Below are 25,136 nucleotides of genomic sequence, written 5' to 3' on the forward strand. Positions count from 1 at the left end.
CAAATAAATAAAAGAGAAATTAAAAGAAAATTTTAAAAAGAAAACTTTATAGTGCAATGGGCTAGTGGCTAACTGCTCACTTTGCATGGCCAAGGTCCCATATAGGTGCCAGTTTATGTCCAGCTACTCCATTCCCCATCCAGCCCCCTGCTTGTAGCCTGGGAAAGCAGTAGCAGATGGCCCAAAGCCTTGGGAACCTGAACCCGTGTGGGAGGCCCAGAAGAAGCTCCTGGCTTCAGAGTAGCTCAGCTTTGGCCATTGCAACCACTTGGGAGTGAACCAGTAGACAAAAGATCTTTCATCTCTTCTTCTCTCTGTAAATCTGCCTTTCCACTAAAAATAAAATAAACCTAAAAAAAAGGAAAAGAAAAATAATGTCTTGCATTATATCATACAATGTGTGTTTTGGAATTCCTACAAAGTGCCAAGCAATATTTTAGGTAATGGGAATAGTGATTAAGATCAGTAGGCTCAGATAAGGCTCACAGTAACTATATGAATCTTACTTGACCTGCACTGAGACTTCAGTTACCTACCAATGGAACTTAAAAAAAAAATTTATAAGTCTTGAATTGCACCAAGCTTTGAGTGGCACATATTGGTATAAACTGTTCTACTTTACTATATGTTATATTCTTATTATTAATGTCTTATCTATGCCCAAGTTCATAAATTAAGCTTTATCATAGATGCATACATATTTGCAAAACACGGTAGACTTGTGGTATTCTCTGGCTGTTCAGGGATCTGCACCAGCTGCTGTTTCAGGCATCCAATAGGAGTCTTGGGACACATCTCTCTTTCCCCTTCCTCCCTCCACACCTGACAAGGGAGGACCGCTGTGTAAGTGCCAGAAGGAAGAAAATGGTGGTGGTGGCGGCTTCTTTATTTTATGTGTGGTGGGCAGAGTAATTCTCAGATGGAAGGACCCTGTGGCAGAGGCCGGAAGGATGTGAGTGAGGCAGCACTGGGATTCCGCAAGGAGGAGCAAAAAAAAAAAAAAAAGCCAGTAGAGGACACTGTGAACGATGAGGAGTCACTTGGCCACCAAATGTGACTTGATCCAATTTACTTTAAATCAGTAAGGCTGGACGATAGACTGCAGGAAGCACTGAGCACCACCACAAGGTCACTGCAAGGCATGGAACGGAAGGGGGAGGCAAATGGAGTCAGGGTATCCTGAGAAGGGTGAGCTGGCAGCATCTGCTAATGGGAATGTGCCGTGAGATGCCAGCATGACTGGGATATCACTCTAGAAGCAATTGAAATTCCCCTTTCTGGGACTCTGCTGCTCAACTGAAGACATTTCAGCAGAGGAACACTTAAGTGGTGTGATCTGTAGTTCATTCTCCCATCCAAGGCCAGAGGGCAAAGAGAAGAGTCTCCTCACCAGGGCTTTACTCCCTGGCACACAGCTCACTGTGGTGCTATTCTGATGGCTCTGCATCATTTCAAGGAAGGAGACACAGAAACGCGCACGCGCGCACACACACACACACACAGAGAAACTGATACAAATCATGTGCTTCACTGATGATATAAGATACCAAATATCACTAGTACATTTTAATGAGAATTGCACGGCATCAATTTGCTCAGACTTCAGACTTGATCATCCCTTTAAGGGTGACAGACACTCCTTAAAAGTTATAATTGGGGTAGTTTCTTGCCAATAAGCCAAGAGGCTGTTCTGTGTAGGATCAGGCGCACAGTCTCTGGAGTCAGAATTCCTGGATTCAAACCTTGCTCTGCCAGTATTCAACTTCATGGGTTATGAGTAAATCACTGAACCTCTCTGGGCCTCGGCCTCTGCTTCTCTGTCACGGGGCTAAGAACCCTACAAATATAAAATGCTTAGATCTGTGCCGACAATTGTGGAGCTATTTGCTGTTTTTATTAACAGCGATGTACATATTTTTCCAATCAAATCCTATTTTTTCCTTTCATTGTATACTAACTAAATTTAGCTATGAGTTTTCGATGTCTAAAATAAAAGCCATTTTTTCTTTTATTTTTCCTGATATAGGAGCTAAGAACCACTACTTTCATTTCACAGAAGGTGGTCATGAAGACGGGTTGTTGAGTGCTTGTATTTACATGTGTGTCAAGGGTGTGTGTACATGTAATGCTTTCATCAAGCCGAGCATACAGACTTGGCAATAGGACAGTAGTACATGTAGATCATGACTTTCAAAGTTCATTTTTGCCTTTTAATTCTCCTAATCATAGTTCTAGAGTCATGATGTGTATCTATAAACCATGTGGTTATTTTCCACTGTGACTTCTAGGATCAGCTTCCCTTGCTTTTCTCAGGCCATAAGCAGAGAGGTGAATCGGAAGTAGAGCAATAGGGACCTGAACTGGTGCCTGTGGGGCACGCCAGCATGGCAGACAGTAGCGTTAGCTGTTATAATGCCAACCTCTCAAAATAACTTCTTAAAGACTGTCAGAGCTGTGAATAGATGGCCAATCACCAAAATAGACAGACCCTTAAAAGAAAGGGACAGAGGTAGTTATATTACCTACCTGTAATACCTCTTTTATAAAAATGTGAAAAACCTTTACAGGACATATATTCTCTGCACTTAAAAAAAATCATAATCTCTATAGATTACCACTGATGTCAGATAACAAGCATCAGAATGGAAGTACTATGTTAAAAACAAACAAAAAACTGGCAGTGAACATTTAGATTACAGCTGAAGAAGCATACAACTTACATCAGAGTGTCATGCTTCCAATTCTGGGCTGTTATATGTACACTGGGAAGACAAGGAAGGCTCAAGGACTTGGGTCCCTGCCACCCATATGGGAGACCTATATAAGGTTCCCAGCTCTCAGCTTGGCTCAGCTTCAACCAATGTGGCCGTTTGGGGAAAGGATTGGTGGTTTGGGCACTCACTCCCTTGTTTGCTCTCTCTCTCTGGTTTTCTCGCAAACAAGTGATCGAGAGATACCAACAGCAGCGATGCCTTGAATGAACAGCAAAGGAAAAGCAAGGAGGATGCAGGATGAGAAGACCAAGAGCCAGGCACAAGAAGAATGTGCTGTTATGGTCCCATGGGTGAAGGGTCAGCCAGCAGGCAGACATCCACGCAGAAGACTTCTGAAACATGAGCAACGGTCTCAGCCCTCAGGTGCATGGCTGAACAGACCCCACCCTTCAAGCCTGATCCAGAAAGTGGTCTGAACTCAGTTTACAAATGACATTCCACCCTCTGCTTGGTTTCCACATTGGAGAGAGAAGGGTGGACTAAAAATATTAAAAAATGAAACGTACAGGATCTTGATGCAAATAAGTATCAAATCTGAACTGGAAGATTTGGAATGAAAAGACACTTTTTTTAAAGCATAGAAATCTTTGTTCTCAGGTTATGAATGCTTGAGATTCATAAACAGTGCAGATGTAAAAAGTTTGTCAGTGTGCTCGCTAGGAGTTAAAACAGAAATGAGATTCATTAGAAATGAGCGAGCTGACCACTTGCTTTTTCATTTAACTTAGGTGCTGTCTGTTCCTTCATCAAACCTCACTACGCCCCACCATAGAGGAAAGATGATTAAATGTCAGCCCTGATTCAAATAACTAATAGACAGCAGAAACAAAATGTATTTATATGCTTTCCAGAAAGATAAATATGGGCTGGTGCTAGCCTACCAACTGTGTCTGTATGAACTTTCTATCCTATACATAAATCACACACAGGCATACGGCATATTTTAAAGACTGCTGATATTACAGTGATTTTAAATTACTCCAGTTCCGATATAAAATCTGTAGATGTTAACTAACGTGTCAATTTACTCTGGATCTCAGCATATGAATGTTATAAAGTGTAACGGTATTAACAAAAATGAGACCTTAAGAATTAAGAAAGAATGCAAACAATTTCAAAATCAAGGGGTATGCTTCCAAATCAGTAGTTGGCTAATTTGAGCAAATGCATCACACTAGGATACTAGGAAGTGCTGTTAATCAGTAGGTTGTGCTTTATTTCCCTTTTTTTTTTTTACTCCCTTAAAAGTGAATCTAATAGAGGTGAAATTTTCTGCATGTCATGTGGATAATAAATGAAGGGGTAAAGAGATTACACCAAAGGGCAAGGTAGTTTGTGACCACCAGAGGAGCAGCATCTGACCCAGCAACATGCTCCATACACCAAGAATGGTCCAACTGGTCGTAGGTTGTTAGCCACAGAAATCAACAGTTAGGCAAAATTCAGTGTTCTTCGGGGGAAGTAGAGTGGAGCACTGGATTAGAGGCTGAGAAATAAGGATGAACTTCTCAGTCCTGCCGTGAACTGGCCCTTTGCTGCCTCAGGGAAAGGGTAAAAATGGAAGAGGTGCAAGCAGCTCTGGAAGTGCTTTGCTGACCAGCGATGCACCTAACAGAGCCGGGCATCACCATCAACACCACAGTTGCCACCATCACCATTTTCAGGGTCAGGTCATTTCCCACTGTGCTTTGGTCACTGCACAAGGGCCAATCATCTATCAAGAGATCTATGTGTAAGAAGAGACTTCAAAACTGTATGGGTACAATCCACATTTCTCAAAGTAAAATCCTAACAGTGGCTTCTCCAGGCACCCAGGAAGGGTTGATTGAGCATTTTGATTCACACCGATGGTTGCTCTCAATTTGGAACTTCCTTCTAGCAACTCCAATCACCTTGATGGTAGAACATGGTGCTGCTCAAGAACGGGAGACTGTGGCTGCTGTGACGTGAATGAACTCCTCTGCTGCAATGGAGCTAAGAAACAGTAAAAATCAAGATCCCAGTCTCTCTGCAGAGGATTTGAATGTGTTATGCACAAACAAATCATGCTGGAAGGATTGGGGGGAAAGAATAGGCACAGGGTTACCACATGTAGTCATCAGTCACAATGAGTCATAGGTGTATGCCCCACAAGTCAGGCATGTCAGTACTGTGGAAAAAGGGTCAAGTCCTAGGGGTTCTATAGGGCAGGGGATAGTGCTGATAGGTATGGATTAATACAGCAGTCTATGGGACCAGCATGGTGGCTTAGCATGCTAATCCATCTACCGTGCTGGCATCCTGTCCGGCTTGGGAAAGCAGAGGAAGATGACTCAGGTTCTTGGAACCCTGTACTCATATGGGAGACCTGGAAGAAGCTCCTGTCTCCTACCTTTCATCCAGCTCAGCTCTGGCCATTGCAGGCATTTGGGGAGTGAATTAGCGGATAGAAAATCTTTCTCTCTGTCTATCCTTTCTCTGTAAATCTGCATCTCAAATAAAGGTGAATAAATCTAAAAAAAATTACAGTAGTCTAATGTCTCAAGATTAAGAATACTGAAGTTCTCTGAGATTCTAACCACTCCTTTAGGATGTACAGTGAGCTATGCTTTTTTATTTTAAGATTTATTTTTATTGGAAAGTCAGATAGGAGGAGAGACAGAGAGGAAGATCTTCTAGCTGTTGTTTCACTCCCCAACTGACCGCAACAGCTGGAGCTGAGCCAATCTGAGGCCAGGAGCCAGGAGCCTCCTCTGGATCTCCCACATGGGTGCAGGGTCCCAAGGTCCTGGGCCATCCTCAGCTGCCTTCCCAGGCTACAGCAGGAAGCTGGATGGGAAGCAGGGCTGCTGGGACATGAACCAGTGCCCACATGGGACCCCGGCACATGCAAGGCAAGGACGTTAGCCACTAGGCTACCATGCTGGGCTTTCTATGCTTTCTAATATGACTGCTGGAGCTGCTGTTCTTGAGAGCATGAATAATCACAATACATTTCATTATGTATCCATTCATAAATACCAAAACAGAATCAGGTGTGGTGTTAAATGTTGGGGATAACCTGGCAAGATATGCAGACATGGCAATGTGGAACTGATATTCTAATGAAAGAAAAAGATTGGTAAACAAATATACAAGATAACACCTTGTGATAATGATGTTGTGATAAAGGACATCACAATGGGAAGATAAGGAACAAGTGACCTGGAAGTATCAAAGGCATATTTTAGATACAGCAACCATGGAGGCCTCTCAGAGGAGGCCACCTGAATGAGATGGAGCCAAACAGAGAATTCTAGGCTGGCATAACAGGAAGTGCAAAGCTCTGAGGCAGCAAAGGACTTGAAGCACTAAAAGAACTTCAGAGAAGGCACTGTGGCTAATGGAAAGAGAATGTGGCTGGGAGCATGGACAAGAGTCACATTTGGCAGATTGTGTAGGACAGGTACAAGAGATTCAAGGAATAAACATTTTAAACCTTACAATTTTAATAGGACTGAGTATGCCTTATATTTGTAAGCACAGTTCTAACGGTACATGAACCCCAGAATGTATAAATGGTAAAGCTTAGTGCGCATGCCTAAAACATATTCATTTCGGTTTGGAGAAATTCAAAAGGCATTGTGAATACATTTCCAAAAACAGAAATAAAAACTTTCGTAAAGGAATAAAGATTCGACTCCAAAGCCACCTTAAGACCAGAGCATAAGACATGGATTCAACACTTTTTAAAACTATCACCCAGGAACTTACCTCCTCGTTGCACCAACAGCGTGACCTCACTTCCCTTCGGACACTCGATCAGCATGTCCACCACTTGATTGTGACTTAGAGCCTGCACGTTCTTCTTATTAACCTCCACAATAAGATCCCCTTCCTTCAGGCCACGGCACCTGGGACTGTCAACAATCTGTTTCACTCGTTGGCCACCACCACCAGGACTGTCTGCGATGGTGAAACCAAAGCCCATTGGCCCTTTGATGATATGAACAGTGATGAGTTCTGGCTGAGTGGCTATGGAGGAGGCCAATGAGACAGTGTCATTGGGGTAACCTTGAGAACTGTTTGAAGTCACATCAGCAGGGCTGCTTGGCCGGGCATCCTTCATGTCGTTGACCTTGCCAGTTTTACTACTGTGACTAGCTGGCGAATCATAGGTCTCCTGCCCATTCACAATAATGGGTTCTTTATCCAAAATGGCCACTGAAGTCACTAAACTTGTATTGGGGTCATCTGGGTCAAAAGGCAATGGATAACCTCGGCAGAGTTCGAGGTCCACGCTGGCACCAATGGGAATGGACTGGAAGATTTTCACAACTTGTGCATGTGTGTGGCCCAACACACAGGTGTCATTCACGCTGACAATGACATCCCCTGGAAACATCAAGAGTTCACAGGTCAGAAAGCACAATATCCTGAAATGATGAGTCGTTACTATTGCACTAGACTGAAGGGGATCCGGGCACAGCATTGCAACACACTTGTAGGCCACTTGGGTATAAAGATTATCTTCAGTTAAAGATAATTTTTAAAAGAGAGGGTTTACCAAGAAGGGCGCCCATCCTTTTATTCTTCCTGAAAAGCAGGAGATAAAGTCGCATGTAGAAGACATCCCCCTGATATCAGAATAGTGATATTCTTATCAAGAACAAGAAATCAATGTCAAGAGAATTTTGGACAAGCCAAGCATGCTACACTGACCTGAAATTCCTATTCATGTCTGTCCATTTAACTACTTAACCCAAACTTCTCTTCCTGGGCCATTTCCTGCAACTTACTATTTTGTATCTATTTTATTTTTTTGGTTTTTTATGAGGGCTCCCTGTCACATAAAACTCATATCAAGCAAATCTCTATGTTTCTACAATCCATCTTAAAGCAGTTGAATGCTCAAGCCCAGGCAAAAACCCTAAGAGGGCAGAGAAAAACGTTGCCTCCACTACGATGGCAATACAAAGTTGAACTGAACCTGGAGTTTGGGGTGATAGAAAGGGCACAGAGACTGCTTCCACTGTTTAATGTAACTCCTAACAGAGTGTGCTGTTAGCATCTCGTACCTTTGCTGCCAGTAAGAATACAGCAGTCACTGTGCAAACATTGACACTTGTTTTTGAAAACAACAACAAAAGAAGTATCCTTGCAGAAATCCAAGTTCAGAGTTGACCTATTTAAGTAGATCACATTTTTAGTAAATTGTGGCTTTACTCTATTCAATAGCACCATGGTAACTTTGCTAAGACAAAGATTTTCATTTATAGCCAGGGATGGAGTTATGCCACAGAAAAATCCAGCACATTCTGCAAGGGTTACAAGGATATTTGGGTTCATGCATTGATGACGATGCTTGCTCTTGGCTGGGGGTGGGAAGATACTATACCACACATTATGTGCCAAGGCCTTGTGGACTCTACCTGTCTCCATCTTGCCATCCAAGGCAGCAGGACCATCGAGGACCAAGCTCTTGATTTGGAGAAACTCATCAGGTTCATCCCCTCCAACCACGGTGAAGCCAAATCCTCGACTGCTTTTCCGCAGCTTCGTGTGGATGAATTTGCCTTTCAACTCGGAAGGGTTTCGTGTAAAAAAGGGTTTGCCTGGATGAAAACAGGAAAAGCACAGGAATGTCAGCAAGAGTGAAAACGTGCGTTAAGTAAGAGAAAGTTTTTCAAGTTTGACCGGGGGAGTTGGGGAGCCCTCTGGGAAGTCGCATCTCAAGAAACACTTCTCCAGGGTGGGCATGTGGCCCAGCCGTGATCACATCCCACAGCAGGGTATGTGAAACTGATTCCTGGCACTGGCTCCCAAACCTAGTATCTTGCCAGTGTAGACTGTGGGAGGCAGATGGTTCAAGTCATTGCGTTCTTGCCGCCTACATGGGATCCTTGGGTTGAGTTTCTGCCTTCTTGCTTCAGCTGTGGCCACCCATGGCTTTTGTGGGTATTTTTCGGGATGAATCACAACATGGCAGCTCTCTGTCTCTCAAACATACACATTTTTCTAAAAGAAAATTTTCAAGAAGACCTCTCTAGATTTTAATAGCAAGGATATTTCTAAAACCATTGGCTTGGAAGACAGCTATCAGTCATATTCAGGACACATCATCTTTAAGGCCTGATAGAGGATGCCAAGGAAGCATGAAATGTGTCTCAATTACGTGATAGAGGTTGATATTGCTTCCCATTTGCTACTTTGGACTTGGCGCCCACTTGGAAAAGTAACTGAACAAACACATTACATTTTAATTAAACAGCAAGCCATGATGAAGATGTACAGATAACACTAAGAAATATAGCTACATACACACAAAATTGGATTTGAATGCAAAAATCACTATTTTGAAAATGACACCTCGTAACTTTACTTCAGGTCAAATTCTAAATTCACCTGATATTTTTCCCCTACTTATTTGTACCTTTTAATAATTTTTGACTGATTATTATTTAAGAGGATATGTGACTTAGGATATCAAAACTGACAAAACCACCCAGAGCCACCAATTAGGGGCTGGCCCTGTGGCACAGTAGGTTAAGCTGCTGCTTGAGAAATCCGCATCTCAATCGTCCTGGCTGCATCTCTTATATCCTGCTCTCTTCCAGTGTGTCTCAAAAAGCAGAAGGTGGCTCAAGCACTTAAGCTCCCTCCACCTACATGGCAGAACCAGCGGAGTTGTTGACTCCCGATTTCAATTTGGACCAGCCCCAGTCATTTTGGCCATTTAGGGAGTGAGCCAGTAGATGGCCGATCTCTCTTCTTTTCTTGCTCTCTGTCACTCTGTCTTTCAAATAAACAAATCTTTCCTTTTTTAAAGTTGGATACACAGAGCTAAATAACTCCCAAACATGCTACATAAACGTTAATTTTCTTAATGTAGTCAAAATTTCATGGGCATCAATCAGAAAGTTCCATTTTGGTTTGATTAAGCACTTCTGTGTTACTGAGAAACAAGGATTTTTTCTGGTTACCTAAATTATGGACACAATTTCATGAGCACAGTTTTTCCTTTCCACTAATGTAACTGTTCTTACTGCAACTTCCTCATCTGCTTCAATTTCTTTTCTTATTGGAAATGCTAACCAAAGAAAGAGAGGGGGAGAGAGTACATGGAGAAAGAGAAAGAGAAAACCTCTGCCCACCCTCCCTGGCACCTTAGGAGGAGCCTGGCGCCCAGAAAGGAAAGCTATTTTTGGGTAGCGCCATCTGAAAGGCCTTAAAAGGTCTCTGGGCATGCATACAACTTTTAATTGCATATTTCCAAAGATTCTGGCTCTTCACAATAAGGTTCTTCTAAATCACCAGAGTCAGGGGCCGGCTCACTACCCTCCTCCCTAGTGCGGTCCCAAGGCTTAGCAGAAGCTTGACAAAAAGCCATCCAGCCATGTCACTGTGGCTCAGCAGAGGCCTGAGCAGGATATGCCATGTGAAGTCATCTGCCAGAGCACCAAGAGCCTGATGTCACCTGCAGCAAGGGCTCTGGGGAGACAGCTGGCAGATGGAAAATTGAGGTCATGTGGTGAACAGGTGTGGGAAGGGGATGGCCTAGCCTCTTATGGCAGAGGCTTTTGGGAAAAACACGTACACGGGGAAAACAGCTGTCACCCTTCCAGGGTGACCTCTGTTGGCCAGCCCATGACAAACAACCGCACCTCTTGGAACAGTTCAGTTCCTCTTTCACTTCTGTCCTGAGCACTTCCCACCTTCTGAGCGTCTGAGTTATGGGTTGCTCTCCCTGCTCGAAGCATCAGGGGCTCTGCCTGAGGGCACACGTGAACATCCGCTAGCAGCCAAGCACCATCAGGTGTCTGTTTAGGTACAATTGCCTCTAGAATACCATCCCCTACATCTCCGGTGCTCTGCATATGTTTGTGGAGTGAAGGAATAAACAAAGCACAAAGACATGAGATGTAACATGCCTTTGAAGTCCGAAAAAAAGTATTGGGTGCCCCAATTTTTTTTTTTGTATGATTTTAACACACATAGTTGCAAGATGCGGAAACATGCCCAGGCAGTTTACCTGAGAAAAATTTTGAAAGCCATGAGTAAATCTGGGGCTTAGAATATTTTCAGCTTGACAGAGATAGCAGAAGAGCTTTGAAATTGTGCCACAGACTGCCTTATCCTGGGCTTAACTGGGGAGGGAAGACCAAAGATTTTCATATTTACACATATTTTATTATTTTTATGGATCACAACTTAATGTAGCGTTGGGGAACAAGTGATTTTTTTCCTTCAAGCAGTTGGAACTTGGAGTTCCCTGCTGCAGCTCTGTGTTTCATGGGATGTTTGCAAATGCCACCCTCTATTGACCAGTCACCACTTGTAGGATGTGTTTGCGTACAAAAAGAATCTAGGCGGCTTCTAAAAAAAATGTTTTCACTCCTAACTTCTACCCCTTGATTCATTTTATCACCAACTTTTGTGTCTTAGTTCAGAACACACACAATCCTTGCACTTCAACAGCATTCTGAAGCTTGTTTCCCTGCTGGGCCTGCAGTATTTTTCATGATTGTGTTTGAATGCTCCTGGTCAGGTCATACCAATAGCACTGTTGCTACACGGAAATGCTCTACAGCTGCACTGTCTGATTCAGCAGCCACGAGTCACACCCAGTAATGATGGAACCCTTAAGATGAACTGAGGAACTCAGTTTCTTACTTTTGAACCATAATACATTTAATTCATAACAGAACCAGTGGCACCCTGGCTGACCAGGATGGATGCAGACTATACCATGAGGCATCACCCAAAAAACAAAACTACCACATCAAGGCTTTAGTCAAAAGTTAAACCATTCCTATTGCATAAATCTGTGCTAGACTATTTACTGGCTGTGTGGTCTTGGGTCTTGGGAATGTTACTAAGCCTCTATTCACTTAAGTTTTGCAACAGGAATGGAAGTAACATGGCTCCTACCATACATGACAATTGTGATGAGTAACTGTCATGGACCATGAAGGTATAGGATGCTTGGCACAGAGTGAGAGCTCCGTCAACAAATTCTTAATTTGACAGTTATCTTGGCAGGGTGACTGCAGTGGAAGGGCAACTCACAAATAATCTTCCAGCCATACAGTTAAAATTGAAGAACTTGGCTAAGAGCACATCTCTAAAATGACCACGTGCTGGATTTATGTGAAAGGCAGTTACACAGAGAGAATGACAGACAGCGGTAGAAATCTTCCATTTACTGTTTTATTCCCCAAATGGCAGTAATGGCTGAGGCTGTACCAGCGCTGAAGCCAGGAGCTTGGGGCTTCTTCTGAGTCTCCCTCATGGGTGCAAGGACCCAAGAACTTGGGCCATCTTTTGCTGCTTTCCAAGTTGCAGAAGAGAATGTTGGATTGGAAGTGGAGCTGCTGGGACTTGAACTGGTGCCCACATGGGATGGTGGCACTAAAGATGGTGCCTTAACCCATTACACTGCAGTGCCAGCCCCAAGAAATTCTTATTAACCAGAGGAGTTCAGTTGAGTGGTGAATTTAGCAAAAATTAACACCAAAGAATCTAATAACCAATTTATGTATATAGCTTCTTCTGAAAATGCTAGCAACATTTAAATAGTACATATCAGACGACAAGACTAGATGGCTGATCAATATATTTAATTAGCAAGTGAGTAACTGGGGATCATAACCAATGAGAATAAAATCTAAATTGGTGTCTATCACAATTACAGCTTAGACGAAAAGGGCACAGATTTTTACTGATTTCTTTGATAACAATTATATTCCAAAGACTGAAAAACAAAAACCATCATGACAACTGTGCAGGAAGAAGAGTTGCAAGGATAAATGAGTCAATCACAGGGAGGGGTTAGTAAGTATAAGCCTTCCCAGGCCACTATCAAATCCAAATGGACTACTGAAGAAAGAAAAGGAAGGAAAAAAAAATGAAAGCAAAAATGATACAGAAAAAATTTCATTTCTCAGATAGGTAATACTACTGGAGTTGACTCAATTTTTGCCTTAAGCATTTAACAGCCGGAAAACATATGTTCACGCTTTAATTAATTGAAGCTACTCTTTAAACAGCCTTGGCCTAGTTATCATACATATATGTGTATACATTTATGGATCTAAGATGACTTCAAACAATTCATGGGAAAATAGAATGAACAAAGTTTATTTTGGTACAAAATTTTTTGAAAGCCATGCATTGACTTTTCAAAACACGCATTTTTCCTGAGCTTTTTGAAGAACCCTTTATATGCATGGATTTCAAAAAACTTGGTCTCTTAAAGAAATTTATCTTTAAATTTCAGCTCCACAAACTTTCTGAAGTAATGTCAGTGAAGTAAGCAATGTTACACTCAACAACAAACTTCAGAAAAAAATTATGTATCATGCAATGAAGCTTGTTTTGAGGTTAACCACAGTGGGGAAAAATAATAACCAGTCTCTTACTTTCATGAAACTAAAAACCTAATGAGAAAACCATATAACACAACAAGAATGCATGCAAAATCTGCCTGAAAAGTTTTACAAGTGGGAAGGACCGAATGTTGTAAAGACTGAATATGGTAGGAGAATCAAGGAAACACCTGAGACAAGCAGGGGTTAGGAAAGGAAGTAGAGATAAGACAGGTACACACAGGCACAACAGCCCAGGGAAAGGTCTGGGTCCATTCTCTCCGGTACAGGGTGCTAAAGAGGATGGTGTCACTAACTTACTGAAAGAGAGGGAGCAGAAAGACACATTACCCTATGGAAGGAATCTGATCATCAAAAATACTAATGAAGCCACACCCATGTTCATATCAATATATTATCTACTATGTTGTAGCTTTATTAAACCTACTATCATCATTTTTTAAAAGTATATGTATGCTATAAGAAACTACACCTCATTTCAATACTAATACATGGCAATGTCAGCAGAGACTTTGTCTAATTACAAAAATCAAAATCAGGGGCTGGTGTGGGTTGTGCTTACATCCACCACCTGTGATGCTAGCATCCCCTGTAGGCACTGGTTTGCATCCTGGCCACTCCATTTCCCATCCAGGTCCCAGTTAATGCATCCCTAGGAAAGTAATGGGAGGTGAACCAAGTGCTTGGGCACTGCACCCAAGTGGGAGACACGGAAGAAGCTCCAGACTTTTGCTTTGGCTTGGCTCAGTGCCGAGTGTTACAGTCATTTGGGAAAGGAACCAGTGGATAGCAGAGCTCGCTGTCTCAGTCTCTCTGCCTCTGTAGTGCTGCCTTCCAAGTAAATCAAATAAACCTTTTGAAAAAATTAAAATCAGAGAAAAGAGTATCCTACCCAGCTTTTAACATCTCACACACTAGCTATATCTAAAGTTGCAGAGGAAAAAGACGAATCTTACAGCCTCTCTAGTGTTTCTGGTCCACACACTTTCCCCAATTCTACCAAACAGGATGCTTGTTCTAGTTCTATTATTAAAAAACAAATAAACAAACAAACAATCACAAACTGAGCAAGGTTCTTTCTTCTCATTGAAGAGGACTGAAGCTTGAAGGAGCAAGGTTCTGGAGCATCCACTGTTCAAGAATGAAGCTCTTAGGGAGCTCAACCTATAAGTGAGACCACTGAGACATAGAATATGCATCAGTGGTAAGACTGGGACTCTTGCCGTGGCATAGCAAGTGAAGTCACCACCAGCAAAGTGAGCACCCCCCACAGCAGTGCTGCTTTGAGCCTTGGCTCCTCTACTCATAATATGACTTCCTTCTAGGAAAGCAGCAGAGTATCCCTGATTCGTCAGTCCACTTCTACCCATGTGGGAGACCCAGATGATATCCAAGTTTCTGGATTTGATCTGCCCAGACCTGGTTATTGTGGAAATGTTGGGAGTGGACCATGGGATGGAAGAGCTCTCCTTTTAACAAATAAATAAATCTTTAAATAAATGCCCAAACTGTGCCAAGAATGGGGGATAAGAATTGAAAAATGTGATGTTAAATCATTTACATACTATCTATGTCAAAATCAAACATATTAACAAGAATCCAGAAATGATGAATGCTGAATTTTGAATTTGCCTTATCTAACAAAACAATAAATACTACACACTCTAAGTGTAGGACATTACTGGTTGTCACATCTGTGGATGGGAGCTGTGTTCCTGTATGCTCCTGGCAACTAGTGGACAGAGGCCAGACTACTGCTAACCCTGACACAAACAAGTCTGATGCAGCTTGGTGCTCAGGCAAGGCAGGTGAAGCTACTGCCTGTGATGCTGGGATCCCATATGAGTGCTGAGCTGGAATACAACCGGCTGCTCCACTTCTGATGCTGCTCCACTCCAGATCCAGCTGCCTGCTAATGGCTTAGGAAAAGGGTCAGAAAAAGGCTCAAGTACTTGAGCCACTACCATCCACGTGACAGACCAGATGAAACCCCTGGCTAGGGAGTGAACCAGTAGATAGGAGATCTCATTTTTTCTCAACTCTTACTTACAAAAGAATTATATGTCACAGCATGTCAGTGGAGCAAAGGTTGAGAAACTCGCCATTAAATGATCATTCAGCAAGTGGTCCTGACTTTGAGAACATTATCAGGAATCAAAGAGATTTACTCAGAAAAATTTCTAAATTTTTTTGGACAAGTTGGATTAACAATACACCCAGACTGGCTTTCATTATTTATGATTTTTACTATCAAAGGAATGACTTAAGAGTCACAAAATTCCAGTTTTTACAAGTAACGATTTCCTGACTTAAAACCATGATGCAATGTTAAGAACACTGTACCCTGAAGTGGAGCTTCTCTGGCTGGCTCCGGATTGCTCGGGGGGTGGCTTGGAATCACAGGAGGCACAAGGGATGAATGATCTTCTGTCCATTCTAGAAGAAAGAAAACAAAGCTAGGTGACTGGTGGATCATTTCTTACCTGCTAACACTTAACGCTCTAAAACCAAGCGCAGAGAGCTTGCAGGCACCAGAAAACGAAAGAGAGTGCTGTGGGCTGGTGAAGGGGACAAGGCTGGACCCCTGTACTGTGTCTAGGGTTCAGGACAGAAGACAACTGAGGGAGAAGGGGAAGATTGTCACGGCTGGAATTGAGGACAGCTCTGTCAAATACAAGGCCTTCCGGAAGACCATGGGCACTGCAGGCAGAAGCATGATCCTGCCACTAGGAGGCCACCTACTATTGAAAAAGAAAGCTGTAATTCCTCCTACAGGAGGAAACAAAGTAGGAAAAGCCAAAAAAAAAAAAAAGTGTGATCTTTTGTCTTAGATAGTCGGGACATTTATACTGCAATATCTATCCAAATGATTACTTAATCAATTTATGTATTTCTCTTTGTGTGTGTGTATCCAACAATCTTTACTTCTCTGATGAGTCCAAATTTAGAACAAATAATACTGATCTATCAATATATTTATCTCTATATAGAAATATTTAGTTATATATATAACTCTATTTATAACTCTCTATATATAATTATTATATATATAATTTCTCTAAATAGAAACATTTATGTGGCCAACAAAAACTCTGTTTCTTTGCCTGAAAGTGCAAAGTGGGAATAAATAAGAACTACCAGGAAAGACAGACAGTCACCAAAGGAGAGTCCTCAAAAGAACTGTCTGCAGGGCAGCTCACACCCAAGCACTGAGAGCTTCGATCGTGTGGTGGAGGAAGGAGGGTGTCAGCACTTCGTTCAGGTACTACCACCTCTGTCGTCGCTGAAATGCACCCAGGGCCCAGGACTGTACTCCTGGTTCTAACAAGAAAGTAATTCAAAGCATTTGTGACAAAATGCAGCAATGAAGTATTCTGACAATTGTGAAATCTATGTGCAGTCTTTGGTTGACTTTCTTCCTTTAGTCTCAGTCACCATGGACACCCAGAGAGTTCCCAGTGGGGACTGCTTGGGAAGGACCCCCCCCTTCCTTCCCAGTGCAGCTAACACATTCATTCAATCACCTGCTCCCATTCTCCAAGCTGTACATGTGAACACTGCCAGCAGCAGCTCAGAGACATTCCTCAAAAAGGACTTCTTGAACAAAAAAGAGTACTAAGGGACAGGAAAGAACTTTAAAATGGGCAAACAAATACAGACACATGTGTACACACATTCCATATGTCACAGTACAGGACATCAGCTAGCTAGCATTGGTCCACCAGCCAAACTGGGCCCAAATTGGGCCCCAACCGGGCACACAGCCTGGAAGTCAAGAATAGTTTTCCTATTTTTAAATGGTTGGGGGAAAAAAGGTAGACTCTTTTATGACACATGAAAACTACATGAAATTCAAAATAGAGTGTTCATAAATAAAGTTTTGCAGAAACACAGCTACATTCACTCATTTACATGCTGCCTATTGCTGTTTTTATCTGCAATAGCACAGTATGTGTCAGAGATTGTATGAATTACAGAGATTGAATTATTTACCACCATGGCCATTTACTGAAGTTTGTGAACCCATAGTTTAAGGTCTGTGTTTATGAATATTGAACATTACAGTATCAGAAGCATAACACTTGGCTTTCATATATTTGGTATTAACATACTAAAGGGCTATTAAGCCTATTATATTTAAAGATTTTAGCCAAAGATGAACAAAGCCAGGGCCACAGCATTGGATCAACTGGCTAATATATCCCAATCCCCAAGAGTCAGCAACCCATATGGGGGCTGGCTCTTGTACTGGCTGCTCCACTTCCCATTCAGCTCCCTGCTTGTGGCCTGGGAAAGCAGCAGAGGATGGTTCAAGGCTTTGGAACCCTGCATTCACATAGAAGACTCAGAAGAAGCTTTTGGCTCCTGGTTTGGGATTGGCTCAGCTCCTGCGATTATGGCCACGCCCTTTCCAATAAAAATAAATCTTGAAAAGAAGGGGGAAAACCCTAAGTGTATATATCAATAAAAATAGGGTTAATTAACAGTGAAGACATTCATAAAATATTACATGGTTAATAGAATTGAAGCATAGCTGAATCTCTATTAATCAACACTGTTATATCAAAAGAAATAATTAGGAAGACTTTCATGTCCTTTATTCCTGAAATGCAGATTTTGTTTCTTACAAACAGCATTAAATAACCTATCACTCTTTGAAAGCACCCCAAATCACCAACCCTTTCTAATTCTTACACATCATGGCTCCCAAATTAAGAGTGAGTTTTTATGTCCAGGAACTCAGCTTTAAAGAGAATGCAAAAGGAGGTTTGTGTACAGACAGCCGCTGCAGAGAGAGAACTGGGCTAAGGCAAGGAGAACCCCTCACTTTGAGGTAATTCCCAAATCTAAAATGTTCTTGTCTAGTTAAAGTGGAGATGGGGTGCTTCTGAGGTGGAACCCCACAGCTGCCCTCCAGGGTGGCTTCCGGGATTCAGAAGCTCTGTATTCTTGCTACTTCCAGGACATTAACTCAGCCTGCAGAACGAGCTGACCACCATGTCCAGTTTTGACCACACGGGGGTGTCAGTGCCCAGCGTTCACCCCAGGTTCCCTGCAGGAGCAAAGTCTCCTGGGGAAAGGCTAACCTTCAGCCAGAGGCTGCTGCTGCTGTGGCTGCTGTTGCTGCTGCTGTTGCTGCTCTAGCTGCTTCTTCCGTTTGGCTTCTAGAACTGGATTCTCATACTGTGTCTTCCTGTTGATGTGGCTGGGGAAGAAAAAAGATAATAGTTAGCTAGGAAACAGCATTTCACCAGCAAAATGCCCATCAGGCCAGTCCCAGGAAAGTGGGTGGGCTGACAGGCTAACTCTGCAGCTGCAGAATGCACACTTAGGGAGAGGCCATAAAACTGAATGGTCTCCATTACCAAATGCTTCTATGTCCCATGCACCATGTTACCAGTTCCACACCCTTCATTTGAAAACTTCTAGTAACTGATAGCAGATGAGCTGCTTTTATCCACAAAATTGTGTCCTGTTATCTGTGGGGAGTATGTTTCAGGACACCCCATGAATGCTTGAAAGAGCAGTAAAGCACCAGATGTGTGTGTGTGTGTGTGTGTGTGTGTGTGTGTGTATACACACATGTGCATATACATACAAAACTTTTTCCTACACATACATATCTGTAATAAAATTTACTTTATAAATTAGGTACAGTAAGAGATTAACAACTTACCACAGAAATTAGCAACTTCACATATCATTTTTACTTTTTCCTTATTAACTTTAGAATTCTCACTTTTTTTTTTTAGTGAGAAGAAGCATTTCACAGCTTTTCTTGATATATTCGGTTTGCTGGTGTTACTACTTTTTCTCTTGGGGGCATCATTCAGTCAAATAGCGCTTACTTGAACACAAGCACTGAGACATCTCCATAAGCGATGGGATACCAGAGTTGGCTACTATGTGAATAACAGGGGAGGCTGCGTATCCAGCACCTGTAGGCTGGATACAAGGATGGCTAAGATTTGGGGCAGGGTGAATACAACAGAAGAGACCTCACCTCAAGACTCAGAACAGTCCAAGGTTTAAAATTTAGAAATCATTTCTGAAGTTCTCCATTGAATATTGTGAACCATGGGTAACTGAGTAACTGACATGAACTGTGGATAAGAAGAGACTACTGCATTTTATAGATAAGGGAAGAGAATATCTGAGCAGTTAATAATTCAGATGACGTATCTGTAAGCAGTACTGGTGTACAAGTTCCAGTCTACCTGCCTTCCCATTCCAAGGCTGTGAGCACTGACCCTTCTCAAGAAGAAGAAGTAGCTTTGTTTCACGTAGCAGAGATAGAATAATTTAAAAATGCAAACAAAGTAGATAGGAGATGCTGTCTGTAACATACAGGGCCAGAACTGCTGCATGACTTTCTAATACAGGGTGTGCAGAAGCCTAAGTTTTTACCCAAAGAATATGGTTTAAAACAGAACTCCCCAAATATCTGTCAACTATTCTGATCAACTGACATGGAAAAGGGATTAAAAGTAGAGTCCTCAGGTGAAGAAACAAAAAGTAAACCCCTCCAAATATGGGTGACCAAAGCAGATGTGACATGTTCAAAGTGACAAGGATTCAGATCCTTTGGAAGGCCACAAAACCATGTAGGCCATGGCAAAAATGAATACACATATATATGTGGATACACAGAAATGCAGAGATGACTTCTGCCATTGTCTTATTTAGTGTGGGTGTGTAAATACGGATTGCGTATTTCAAAAAGATTGTGAAGATTGGAATTAAAGGTAAGTTTATTTTGAGGGGGTGGGGGGGAAAGCAACAACTTTGATTTCTATACGCATAAAGGCTTCTACCAGTTCGAGTAAAATGTGTATTTTGAAAAAAAGTATACATAGACTTCAAAAGGGTTTTTGTAAAAAAGTATACATAGACTTCAAAAGGTTTTTTTGTTTTTCTCCCTAGATTTACTTATTTGAGATAGAAAGTGAGAGACAGCCTGTACCTTCTGGTTCATTCTGCAAATGCCTGGAGGACTGAAGACAGAAGTTGGGAAGTCAAGCAAGGCTTTCCCTCTCAATCTAATCTATCTCCTGGAAAGGAACTGGAAGTCAAAATTGAAACCAGGTATTCCAATAAGAAATGGGGCTATCTTCACTAACATCTTAACCACGAGGTTAAACCCCAATGTGTGTGTGTATGCATTTTTTAATTCAAAACTTCAAATTAATTATAGCTTAGAAATATGGACATGAATTTATCATATGCCTGTTTAAAACACCAAATATGCTTTTTTTAAAAAAAAAATCAGGCTTTTTTTTCAAATAAAAACTTGTGAAACAGGTAGGTAAATTGATTACCTTTAATTTCTATTAAAGATTGACATTTTAATTCTCAATTCTTGTAGGTAATTTCAGTTGAAGAAACACTAAGAGGCCCGTGGATAAGACATTAAAAAAAACCAAAGGAACAAGAACTGAAGGGTAGGATAGCATCCCATTTCTCAAACTGCATCTCTTTAGTTATCATAGCTGTTATCACCTGCTCCCTTTTCTGAGTGCAAACTACATGAAGGACAAGACAAAAGAGACCCAAAAAGCAGAAACCTCACCATACATCACCAAGAAAAATGATCTTTGGAGCACACCAAGGACATTTATTTACTCCTGTAAACTTCAGGAAAACTATTACATTTGCTTTTTTCTCATGCCCCTAAATGCCAGTCCTACTAGCCAGGTAAACAGGAAGTGGTATTAGTATTTGTCAAGAACACCTGTTGTACTGAAATGATAAAACGATGGTTTACTGGGCAATTCATGCTCTGGCATTGTGTTTTATGTTCATATCATCATGGTATTACACAAATAACTTCACAGCCAGCAGTGTAAGGAAAAGGAATTCTGTCTTCATTCTAACAGCCAAGGTTCTGATGATGTATTTATTTGGCATTTGTTTGCCTTTTATGGGTTTATTCTTATTTTTCTTACAGAAAATGATATGAAGACTGTGCTTCAAGGTTCTGCCGAGCTTCTTTTTCCCATCATCCCATTAATCAGTGGCTATGTTGAAAGGGGAAGAGTGAGCCCCATGCTGGCACGAACACAGTGAATGGGGTCTGATGAGGCTTGACTAGAGCCAAGAGAAATCACAGGTAGGGTCCTCAGGCAAGGGTCAGTGACAGAGGCCACAAAGGTTTGCAACTTGACCTCAATATCTCCACTTCATGCTTGTTCTCACCAACATGTGACAAGTGATCAAGATCTGTTTGCTCCTCGCAGAATGTGTGAATAAAGAAGTAATAATAATGGCTGGGGAGTTTAAATCTGAGTAGGGCAAAAGGGAGGCCACAGAAGTCCCCATCCTCTTGAAGATGAAATTCTTCAGGTTCACCAAACCTTTCTTTCCTCAACAAGCTTCTACTGAGTACCTGTTATCTGTCAGTACTAGGCTTCAACTTGGCAATGCAGTAAGAAACAAAGATTTGGATTTTGTTCTTTTAAATGTAATATTATCTTCAGGCATTGTACAGTTTCTTTTACAAAGATTTTTAAATTTATTTGCAAGCCAGAGTGACATACATATACAGAGATTGAATGAAAGAGAATTTTCCTTGCTGGCTCACTACCCAAATGGCTGCAAAGGGCCAGGAAGGGCCAGGCTGACTAGCAGACAGAAATTTCATTTGAATCTTTCAAGTGGGTGGCATGGGTTCTAGCACTTGGGCCATCTTCCACTGTTTTTCCAGGCACATTAGTAGGGAGCTGGATTAGAAGAGGCTGGGACATGAGACAGTGTTTTGCTACAGGATGCCACCACCACAGGCCTTAGCTTGACCTGCTGAGCCACATAATGTTGTCCCACTGCATACTTTTTCATTCATTAAAATGTACACACAGGTGTGAGCATTGTGGTGGAATCATTTGTCACTTGGGTAACTCACTTCTTATGTCACAGTGCCAATACAAGTCCTACCAACTCTTCTTTTCAATCCAGCTCCCTGGTAATGTGCCTGGGAAAGTGGTGCATGTTGGTCCAACTACTTGAGTATCTGCCATCCCTGTGGGAGACCCAGAAGGAATTCCTGGCTTCTGGCTTCAGCCTGGCCTAGCAATAGCGGTTTTAGGCATTTGGGGAGTGAACACATAGATGAAAAATTTCTCTGTCTCTGCATTTTAAATAGATAGGTCTTAAAACATATATACATACATATTTTAATTATAGAATTAATATTATTCTTATTAAATGTGATCAGGCATGATGATAAGCTTTGTATAGCTTCCATGTGAATCAGTAGAGGGGTACAAACTGCCACGTAGATTGTGAATAGCCACTTACTCTACATAGTAGATACCATAGACAGGGTCTTCAATCTTTTCCCAACCAGCAGGCAGTTCTGAAAAATAAAACAATGTTTTGAGCAAAAAGTGCACATTCTGAAAAAAACCCTAGGGATTTTGAATAACTAGGATAGACAAAAAGTCCCATAAAAGTGCCTTCACTCAAAACTATGTATCCGAACCAATAAGAAGAAAGCATGTACTATTTTATATTTTTATTTCATCAGTGTATTTCTCTACATGAAGAACCAGTGTTGACCTGCTGGTATTTTGAAAAGATAATGAAATGCATTCTTGATGCCTTTACTCTAAGTCAACTATTAAGTTACAGTTCAATGGATATGTAGTTGATACTGGCCTTGAATGTCTACTCCCTACCTTCAGTATCTGCTGTTCCTCATTTCCTTTCTAGATTACTGTACCTCTCTGGCAAAAATGGATGAGACTGAAAGTCCCTTTTCAATACAATAGTGCTATTTTGATCTCACCAGAATAAAACTAGATCCTCATCTTACTTTCTCCTAGTTTGTAATTAGAATGCTACTTAGTAAACAAAAATGCCCACTTGGAGCAACATTTCTAAATTGCAGGGATCAATCACTCCACTGCTGTGTTTGGGCTAGTCCATCTTCCCTAGCACGTTACCCATGCAAGCAGAAACAGAAGACCTGCTCACCTAGAACTCAGGACTCACACCGGAAGACTTTATCCTCCACACACATTGGCCCAAAAGCACAGGCAGATACATGTGCCCTGTTCAAAGCTCAACCATGCTGTAATGGATGTGACTTCACAAGGTTTCACACTGAAGTGTGTAAGTTTATCAACTTTTCTTAAGTGAATTCCATGGACAACAAGAATGTGTTATGGAAAGACCCAATGCATCAAACTCTTTTGCTCCTTACAGCAGCTATTTTGTGTTTTGTGTCACTAAGTAACTCTTTAAAGCAGAGCAAAAATGGGGTGACTCGATTCTAAAACTGCCTTGACACACATAGTCAAGGCTAGTCTGTATAAAAGCAAACCCTAAAGTGAACCAGCATTCCTAGAAATAGCTGGTTAAGACCAAATTGAATGGAATACTCTCAACATTTGCAACATCACTTACTTCAAAATAGTTTATCTAACTTCAAGGAACTGGGAAGTCACTACGTTCAGATAATGACCTCCTTTCTTCCGAAGAGAGAGTGTGCAAGTGCCAGACACAGTTCAGACTGAAATGGAGGTACGTGTATGTACACAAACACCGAGACTAATTACTCAAAAGTTTATGTCTTGTTAAGATTTGGCGGCACATCAAGAAACATTTAATTTCATGGTTTTTGCTCCACATGTTACTTGTTTGCAAACAAAGAGACAAATTTTCCCCTTTTCTTCTAATTTATTTGTTGTTTTTTTTTTAAAAAAAAAAACTTAGCAGGTTTTAAAGAAGTCTTTGAATTCTGGAAGACACAAGCCAGTGAAATGCAAGACAGGTCCAATTTGCAGATGTTGATACAACTTGACATGTTTTATATACCAAGTCCTGTGGGCTGATGCAAATCAAATGCCTGGGAAATGATTTCCCCTTACAAAGCTGGAAATTACCATTTAAATGAAACCAAATCCAGAAAATATTTCCAAAGAGTTGAAAAATTGAAGATTAAAAAAATGCAAATTGATACACAATCACATTTGGATAAGGTAGAAGAGCAGGTGAAAGTGAGGGGGTCATATTGCGTTTAATCGAACCAGCCCTCTTTGCAGAATCAGCAACCTGAAATATTTGATTGATGGTCTTTGGAGGATATAGGGGAAACATTAAGCATTCTATTTGCTTAACTATTAATCTGGGAAACATTTATTGAGCACCTAATGTGTGCCTGAGGATGTGCTAGATACTGGGAACACAAAGGTAAGTATAAGGGTCTTAACTAAGCAGAAAATCCAGGCACATGTTAGTGCTTTGGTGGAAGTCCGAGGAAGGTACAGGGGAGAAAAATCTACCCCTATCTTTTGACCTTCTGCCCAGCCAACAATTAACCATTGACACTTCTGGACAGACCTCAATTTAAACACATCTTCTGGAACAGATTAACAAACTCCAGACATTTTCCAGTTTTTCAAGTTGAAACTCATTTCACATTGAAACGATAGATTTCTCACTTCCAATGTGGTGATTAACTTAATAACAGGAATTAGTCTTCTAAAGCCGAAAATAGAAATAGGTCACGGATTTAAAAAAGAAAGATGTTTGTCCTACAATTTGCCATGTGGTTCTAAAAAAACTGAACATGGCAGCAAATATGTAAGCCTAGAAAGTGATAACATAACTTTTTAAAGATGAATGCTTTGGAGCATCCTAGAGAGGCATCTTTCTAAACTCCGCCAGGGAGTAGACCAGACGGTACAATCTAAGAGACTCTAGAGTGGCAGATGGGGGAGACCCTTTTGGATTCACTCTCATTGGGTGCCTGGTCTTGGGCTGCATCTGAACATCCCATAGCAGCAGCTTTTTCCTGGGTTTTTCTCCAAAGCTAATCATGCATTAAAAATAAAGAAGCTTGCAAAACCCACAGCACAGTGCCTGGCACACAGGAAGCACTTTGATAAATAGCAGGTGCTCCAAGAAAGGATAAAAGGATCAGATCATAGAGTTCCAGAATCTGTGTGCTTGCTACTCCTGTCTGTGAAAATCCCATGTTGCCCTACGTTGTCACCACAGAGTAAATAATGAGCAG

The 25,136-nt window shown here is 41.5% G+C and overlaps 1 protein-coding gene across 7 annotated transcripts in view; it reads right to left on the reverse strand.

The window, feature by feature from the left end:
* Nucleotides 1–25,136, reverse strand: part of MAGI1 (membrane associated guanylate kinase, WW and PDZ domain containing 1) — a 594,780-nt gene that overhangs the window by 61,292 nt on the left and 508,352 nt on the right. For all 7 annotated transcript variants that reach the window (XM_040994773.1, XM_040994775.1, XM_040994774.1 and 4 more), the window contains 5 exons: nt 22,415–22,472; nt 18,208–18,326; nt 15,464–15,556; nt 8,165–8,347; nt 6,507–7,127 (listed from right to left, as the gene is read on the reverse strand). In XM_040994773.1, the coding sequence (XP_040850707.1) occupies nt 6,507–7,127; nt 8,165–8,347; nt 15,464–15,556; nt 18,208–18,326; nt 22,415–22,472 (1,074 nt within the window). The remainder of the gene's footprint in view (nt 1–6,506; nt 7,128–8,164; nt 8,348–15,463; nt 15,557–18,207; nt 18,327–22,414; nt 22,473–25,136) is intronic.

The sequence above is a fragment of the Ochotona curzoniae genome, unplaced genomic scaffold, assembly GCF_017591425.1.
Source record: "Ochotona curzoniae isolate NIBS_2020 unplaced genomic scaffold, NIBS_Ocur_1.0 contig_908, whole genome shotgun sequence".
NCBI classification, from domain to species: Eukaryota; Metazoa; Chordata; class Mammalia; order Lagomorpha; family Ochotonidae; genus Ochotona; species Ochotona curzoniae.